This window comes from Conger conger, chromosome 5 (genome assembly GCF_963514075.1).
Source record: "Conger conger chromosome 5, fConCon1.1, whole genome shotgun sequence".
Classification (NCBI taxonomy): Eukaryota; Metazoa; Chordata; class Actinopteri; order Anguilliformes; family Congridae; genus Conger; species Conger conger.
In genome coordinates this window covers 62,820,976-62,829,091 of record NC_083764.1, presented here as the reverse complement: position 1 = coordinate 62,829,091, position 8,116 = coordinate 62,820,976, and the positions used below count along the sequence as shown (strand labels likewise).

Below are 8,116 nucleotides of genomic sequence, written 5' to 3'. Positions count from 1 at the left end.
TGGGGAGCAAGAGGAACTGATGGAATGCATAAAAAAAGACATTATTTGACACACATCCCAGATAACACAAAATGTTCTCCCAATGTTACTGGAATGTTTTGTCAATGTCATCACAACATTGCCACAACGTGGCGGCAACACTACGAGAATGTTTTTGTTTTAGCTGGGCTATTAGCATGTGAACAGAGTGGTGCATCCACGGCCTCTAGCGGGTCACAGGGGAACGTCCTCACCTGGGGACAGGTGAGCAGTCCTGGGGCCCAGGAGCCCCGCCCACGCCTGTGCGGCGGCCACGCCCGCGTGGGGGAGACCCTTGGTGCGGTCCGTGATCCAGTGGTTCATGGTTCTGGCTGTGTGAACGGTGTTGGAGAAGTCCAGGCTGCAGGCTCCTGCTCCCACACTGGGAGACGCTCCGGACAGAGGAGAGGAGGGGACCCTTCATCGCCAAGCCCTTCTGCACGAAAACGCCATTGGAGACGGTCGCCGTGGCGCCCAGGCTGGGCTTGGTTAGGCTCCTGTGTAGCTCCACCAACATTCACCCACTCATACACACACTCACACACCAACAGCGATTGGTTGCCATGCAAGGCACCAACACAGCCGACTTCAGCACATTTCACAGAGTGAGCTGGACATGGAGATGAACACAGAAAAGAAACAAAAACAAGACAATAATAAATAGTTAAAACAAAACTCTATTTGGGGTCCCACCCTTATTGTAGACAGTAATGAGGTCCAGCCCCAGAAACAGGTCTAACCTTCCCTTTGTAAGGACAGAGTTCTAGCTGTCACAATATGTCATGACAGATTGAAACCGCAGGTGGTGTCTAGTCATGACATAGAAGAGATAGTCACTGTAATAGTCACTCTAGCCCAGAACATCCCTGTAAATATTAGATACACATGGAGGGAGATGCACAAGCCACACAAGTGAGCAACTGTAACCAAGAGTTCTGACCTGACCTGACACGATGTGTTTGTCTGTATGATTGCATGCGTATTACATGTGTGTACACTATATGAGTGTGTGCATATTACAGGTGTGTACACTATATGAGTGTGTGCATATTACATGTGTGTACACTATATGAGTGTGTGCATATTACATGTGTTATTATATGAGTGTGTGTTGCTATATGACATGAGAAGATACATGATCCATTAGGAACATTTTTACTTTGTTACACCAACTTATTCGTGCGATTATCTAATCAGCCAATCGTGTGGCAGCAGTGCAATGCATGCAATCATGTAGATGCGGGTGAGGAGCTTCAGTTCATGTTCACATCGACCATCAGAATGGGGAGAAAATGTGATCTAAGTGACATTGTTCGTGGAATGATTGTTGGTGGCAGACAGGATGGTTTGAGTATCTCAGAAACTGCAGATCTGCTGGGATTTCCATGCACACCAGTCTCTAGAGTTGCAAAGAATGGTGAAGAGAAAAAAAATCCAGTGAGCAGCAGTTCTGCAGACAGAAACGCCTTGTTAGTGAGAGAGGTCAGAGGACAATGGCCAGACTGGCCAAAGCTGACAGGAAGGTGACAGTAACGCAAATAACCACACATTACAACAGTGGTATGCAGACAAGCATCTCGAAACGCACAACGCATCATAACTCTCAGTGGATAGGCTACAGCAGCAGAAGTCTAAAGATACATAATGAATTGCTCGGTGAGTGTGTTTAACATGAGTGTGTGTATATAACACGAGTGTGACTGTGTCATGAGTGTGTGTATATAACACGAGTGTGACTGTGTCATGAGTGTAATTCATGTCCAGAGATCAGGATCAGGAAACAAGATCAGGCAGATTTGCCGTCGCATTCTTCAATTTCCGCTCAGCTGACCAATCGTATAAGATCCGCACAGCCGTTGGGCCCTTGAGCAAGGCCCTTAACCCTGCATTGCTCCAGGGGTGGATTGTCTCCTGCTTAGTCTAATCAACTGTATGTCGCTCTGGATAAGAGCGTCTGCCAAATGCCATCAATTATGAATGAAGCTGATCACAATTTTTTGCGCTCCATGACGTGAAACTGGTTGTAACGATAGAAGTCATAAAAATCCTAGAAATATGCAATGAACACAAAAGATGGTTTGGTACTGTGCTGTTTTGAATTGGATTGAAACCACTCCAAAATGATACTGATTGATTTTACGTTACCTTTGAGTGACATTCACACTGTACTACAGCTGCTGTCTCCATGGCGATGGCCTTTTATGTGTTACCATGACCCTGCTTAAGACACAACCACACGTCACTGCTTATGATGATGGCTCTGTGTTTCTCAACTGATCTCAGATCAGCTCAAGTGAGTGTGGAATGAACCCATTACATTACATTACATTATCCAGAGCGACGTACGAAAAAGGCATACCCATAACCAAGGACAAGTGTGCTGAAAGACCCAAGAGGGAAGTACAATTGCAACTGCTACCTGTACAACAAGGATAAGGACCAGGGCCTATTTTTTAATTTTTTTTAAACATAAAAATAAACAAACAAACAAAGCATAAGTGACCAAACTTAACTAGCCAAACACTGCTTACCTAGCCAAACTAAAAATACCGATACACAAAAAAGTAAATCACAGAAAGACAACAATTAAGGTTCACAGGGAGGTAGGGAGGGACGGGGAGAGGTGCTGCTTGAAGAGGTGCGTCTTCAGTTTGCGCTTGAAGGTGGGGAGAGATTCTACAGTTCTGACCTCAGCGGGGAGTTCGTTCCACCACCGTGGAGCCAGAACAGACAGTAGTCGTGAGCGTGAGGTGGAAGTTCGGAGAGGGGGAGGTGCCAAGCGGCCTGTGGAGGCTGAACGAAGAGGTCTGGCCGGGGTGTAGGGTGTAGAACCCAAACCCAGCGTAGGAGGGGCGTATTTGTCTCTGTCTGCGTTCATACTGCACCGGAGAGAGAGACTTGCCTCATCACACAGGAAAAGAGCAGCACTCTGGAGTGATTCCTCTGCTGTATTTATTACACCCAACTCATTACACACACACACACACACACACACACACCAGTGTACTTACAATACCACCATATACCACAGGAATTACTCATTCCACACACACCAGTGTACTTACATACCGCCATATACCACAGGAATGACTCATTACACACACACCAGTGTACTTACAGTACCACCATATACCACAGGAATTACTCAGTAATAACATTCTGAAGTTATATCAGAGAGATTAGACATTTCTCATCAAGCACAATACAATGTTTGTATTTACATTTAAAATTATACACAATATTTTGTTATGATTTTACACTTACAGACACCTTCAGTGGGCAGATCCGCACAGTCCCCAGAGTACCAAAGACTGGAAACAGTCTCTCAGTGAAGGAGTGTTTAAAAGTGTAGAGAGGAGTGTTGTCACTGGGGTCAGAGAATGACACCTCCCCCCTGTCCCAGTCCAGCTGCACTCTGACCCTCTGGAGGTTCCTCTGCACAGTGAGGTGTGTGAGTGGGGAGGTCAGGGCTCTGTATTTCCCATCGCACAGCTCTATACTCCACACTCCTGCTGCTGGGCTCACATACCCACCCCCTTTCCTGCTGATGGACTCTTTAACCACACCCACCCGCCAGGCCACACACCCCACTTCTACATCCCAGCAGTGTCTCCCTGAGCTGAATCCCTCAGAGCCCAGCACCCACCACCCCCAATCAAATCTCTCAGGATGATCAGGAACCTGCTGTCTCTCACCACTGCGTCTCACACTGGTCAGATCCTCAGACAGTGAGAGTTTGGGATCTGCTGTGTTTGGGTCCAGAGTCACAGGAGCTGAAGGGACAGAGAATGAGACATCAGCACTGAGCTGCACAAAGGGAAACCGTCAGACACAATGGGGTCCTCATGATATAAACTGGGTTTCACAACAACAACCATTATAACCTCAGATACATGTGTGAGAGAAGCAGCAGAACCAAAAGACAATAATATTTCTTAAGTCACAAGGATAGTATAATCTTTTTAAGAAGGAGCAAAGCCTGTCAGTGTTTCTGTAGCCCCTTAAATACAGTATCACTCTTAAAGCAGCATTTTATTATGAGCAACAGTGAGATTAAGGACTGGTGCTCAGTCTCTTCACTCCAGGGCTCTTACACAGACAGGACCAATAGGACTCTGACTGGCTTCATCAGCTTGTGGAAAGGATGCTGAAGATTCCCCCTGTACAGTGACAATGTGGAGCTCCCTGCCCCCAGTACTCACTGTATTGAACAGTCCCCAGCATCTTCTCCCACACTCTGTAGTTCAGATTGCCCAGGTGCTTGGCCACATCAATCAACGCTCCTGAGACCTTCTCTGGATCCCCCAGGGTGCACTGGGCTCTGCAATAATATTCAGGAGTCACTTGTGCTGTGGGCGGGGCTTCATTACCATAGAAGATTATCAGCAGCAACATCAGATCTTCATTCTGTTAGAAAATGGCTCCATCCCTCCCAGCGTTCTGCCACACAGCCCCACTGAGAGACACACACTCACAGCCCCACTGAGAGACACACACTCTCAGCCCCACTGAGAGACACACACTCACAGCCCCACTGAGAGACACACACTCACAGCCCCACTGAGAGACACACACTCACGGCCCCACTGAGAGACACACACTCACAGCCCCACTGAGAGACACACACACACAGCTCCACTGAGAGACACACACTCACGGCTCCACTGAGAAACACACACTCACAGCCCCACTGAGAGACACACACTCACAGCCCCACTGAGAAACACACACTCACAGCCCCACTGAGAGACACACACACACACAGGAGTGTGGGAGGGGGGAAGGGGGGTATTTATATTTGAGGCAAATAATATTGTAAATATTTGTAAATGTTCCTCCATAGTCATTATTAAAGCTGCAGTGATTATTACAGAGAGAGAGGCATTTCAAACACATTCCACAGTAGCTCACTGATAGAACACTGCAGGGTAATAAACTACTCTTGATATTTAACCTGATGAGAGAGGATGGAGTTTTTTTACCTGTTTTGTGTGTCCTTGTAGTTCTGAAATAAAGAGAGTGAATTATTATCACTGGAGCCAATACTCAGTCCATTAACACCATGTTAGGAACCACATTAATATATTTAAATAACTTTTGATATTCTATGACATAGAAAAATAAATATGCTGCTTTAACACTGTTATACATGTGTACAGTGTATGTTGCACGATAAAGTTGATTTAAAACACTTTCCCTGCAAGACAATAATTCTGCTTGATTAAGTTTTGAGGAGATTGAATGACTTTTACAAGAATAGAGAATACTATATTGTATAAATGAATGTGTGTGAGCATTAACAGCAGTGTACATAGAGTCCTACAGACACAGAGTGAACAGGTCTTACCTGCAGGAATGAGACGTCTTCAGCTCCCAGCTCCTGTTCTAAGGCTCTGATCTGTTCTGAAAGGGATGATATCTCTTCTGTCATCTTTTCAATCTTCTCCTTCATCATGCAACTCTTCTGCTCTTCTTCCTCCCTCAGTGCAGTGATCCTGGTTGCCTCTTCATCTTTTAGGAACTGCTGAAGTTTCTCAAACTCCATCTTTATCTGTCTCTCTGTGTGCTGGGCCTGGCTCTGGAATAAACATTATTCACCATCATTTCAGAACAATCCAGTGCTGCATTTTCAATCTGTGATTTAAAGGCCTCAGTTCAGTACCTTGATGTGCTCTGCTGTTTGATCACAGATTAGCTTCACTGCATTAAAGGCTTCTAGCTTCTCCTGCAGTGGAGCCAGTTCAGTCCTGAGTTTCTCCTGGAAAGAAATGACAGAGTCCACACTTTACTGAGGAAACGGACCCACAGTAAACTTCACTGCCTACGGACAGCACAAGAGTCCCTGCTCAGACAGAGGGGAGACAGAAAGGCTCTATTTTGTTTTCAGAGACAAAATTCAACTCAATCCATCCATCCATCGATTATCTTAACCCGCTTATCCTCAACAGGGTCGCAGGGAGGCTGGAGCCTATCCCAGCATACATTGGGCGAAAGACAGGAATACACCCTGGACAGGTCGCCAGTCCATTGCAAGGCACACACACCATTCACTCACACACTCATACCCACGGGCAATTTAGACTCTCAAATCAGCCTAACTTGCATGTCTTTGGACTGTGGGAGGAAACCCACGCAAACACGGGGAGAACATGCAAACTCCACACAGAGAGGCCCCCGGCTGACCGGGATTCAAACCCAGAACCTCCTTGTTGTGAGGCATTCAATATCCAGATGTTTTAAAATGAAAATATCCTACAATGTATACTTAGTCTCTCATGACACATTAACAGTGATCTTCCATCTGAGACCACATTGTGTCGGACACATTTATCTGAGCATGAACTTTGACCCCGACTGTCCCATGCTGAGCACTGCTCCCAAACACAGCTCTGAGAACGTCTCCACACTCCTGCCCCTCCCTCCTGTCTCTCTCTGTCAGTCATGTGACACGTAGTGAGGAGCTCCAACTGCAGTCAGGCCTGAGAACTAAAATGGCTCCTTGTGCAGATCATTTCACTTTGGAAATACAGTAAATACTTACATTAGAATGTGAAATAATGAAACATTTTAATATTCAATGTTAATTATACTTCTGTTTTCAGTCTGATAACTTTCACCAAGGGCTCAGTAGATGACAGCAAAACACATCATTTTTAATCTGCAAGAATTTTCTGATGAAATTTAAAATATAAAGTTAATAAAAAGAAATGATGAATGTGTAAATTGCGTTATAACCAGTTACCTTATACTCTTCTGCAGCCTCCTGAACTGGTCGCATTTTGTGGTTTTCATGTTTTTTGGAAATTTGACAGATAGCACAGATGGGTATTTGATCATCCAAACAGAAGACTTTGAGTTTCTCACTGTGCAGACTGCAGAACACTTCAGATCCTGCTTCAGCTCTCTGACTTCTCTCCTTTAAGAACGTCTCACAGATATTCCTCAGAGACAGGTTTGTGAGAGGATTTTCCTTCGAAGATCTTCTCCTGCAAACTGGGCACTCCAGAGATCCCTTCTGATCCCAGTACTGCTGCAGACAGGCCTTACAGAAGCTGTGACTGCAACTCAGGACAACAGGATCCCTGAAGATTTCAGAGCACACAGGACAGGTGAGCTCCTCTTCCAGGAGAGAAGGAGATCCAGACGCCATTCTGTCTCCGTCTGTTCTGAGCTCAGTAATGGCTTCTGCTAAATCTGCAGTTTAGTTTCACCTTTACTTACTGCTGTAACTGCAGGTAAACTTAATACATCTCTTTAAATGTGTGCTTCTCAGTCTGTTTTTCTCTATCTTTAGAAGTTCCTTAATTTCTGAAGAATATGCAGTGAGATCATATCCTGAGATTCTTAGTGTAACTGAAGCGTCTCTGTGTGTGAGAAACTTGTACTTTGCTCTTCCTGGTAGACATGCCTGGTTATCAGAGACAATTCCTGCAGGGGGAACATTGTGCCACTGAGATTTGAGTGGCTGATCTGCCTGCAGTTTTACACCACAAAAAAATAATTCATTATTTGTTGAGAAAAACTTCCCCAACACTGCAAGAGAGGGAAGGTTCATCAATGTTAGAAAGCCATCGTAGGGCAGCATTTTCTTCCTTATTAAGGTTGATCCTCTGGGAATTACATTGATTTTTAAATAAAGATTCTACATCATAAGACACTTTCTTAGTAAAAGTTATTTTGAGTCAGAGAAAATGTATATTTAGGCCTAAAACGACTAACAGAACTTATATAAAGTACAGAAAGATGTGTAGTTCCTGAAAGTACATTATAAGAGTTCTGATTGTATGAAACCCTTCAATGTAAACCTCTATAAAATATAAAATAAAGGTTTAGGCCTACATCTTACTCTATACATTCAGACTAGAGTAGGAGATAAAAGGAGATATAAAGGTTAATATAAATAAATTAAGCTTAAGCAAAGCTCTAACAGGTACACAGCAGCAATGCTGTAGTTAGTAAATTGCTCCACCTTAACCTCCACGTTTGCTATGTACAGAGTTTGAGGTACGTGCACAGGGCGGTAAAAGCCTACTCACTTCCTTTGCGATCACTGAATTCACCCGATTCAACTAAAGAACTTACGGTCTTCAGTCCAGAT

General features: G+C 44.7%; 1 protein-coding gene across 1 annotated transcript; it reads right to left on the bottom strand.

The window, feature by feature from the left end:
* Nucleotides 1–3,264: 3,264 nt before the first annotated feature.
* On the bottom strand, nt 3,265–7,168 carry LOC133128081 (E3 ubiquitin-protein ligase TRIM35-like). The gene is made up of 6 exons (XM_061241324.1): nt 6,761–7,168; nt 5,681–5,776; nt 5,366–5,596; nt 5,001–5,023; nt 4,221–4,339; nt 3,265–3,791 (listed from the first exon to the last, which is right to left on the bottom strand). Exons 1-6 carry the CDS (start codon nt 7,166–7,168, stop codon nt 3,265–3,267), a joined length of 1,404 nt encoding a protein of 467 aa, XP_061097308.1.
* Between the last annotated feature and the right edge of the window lie 948 nt (nt 7,169–8,116).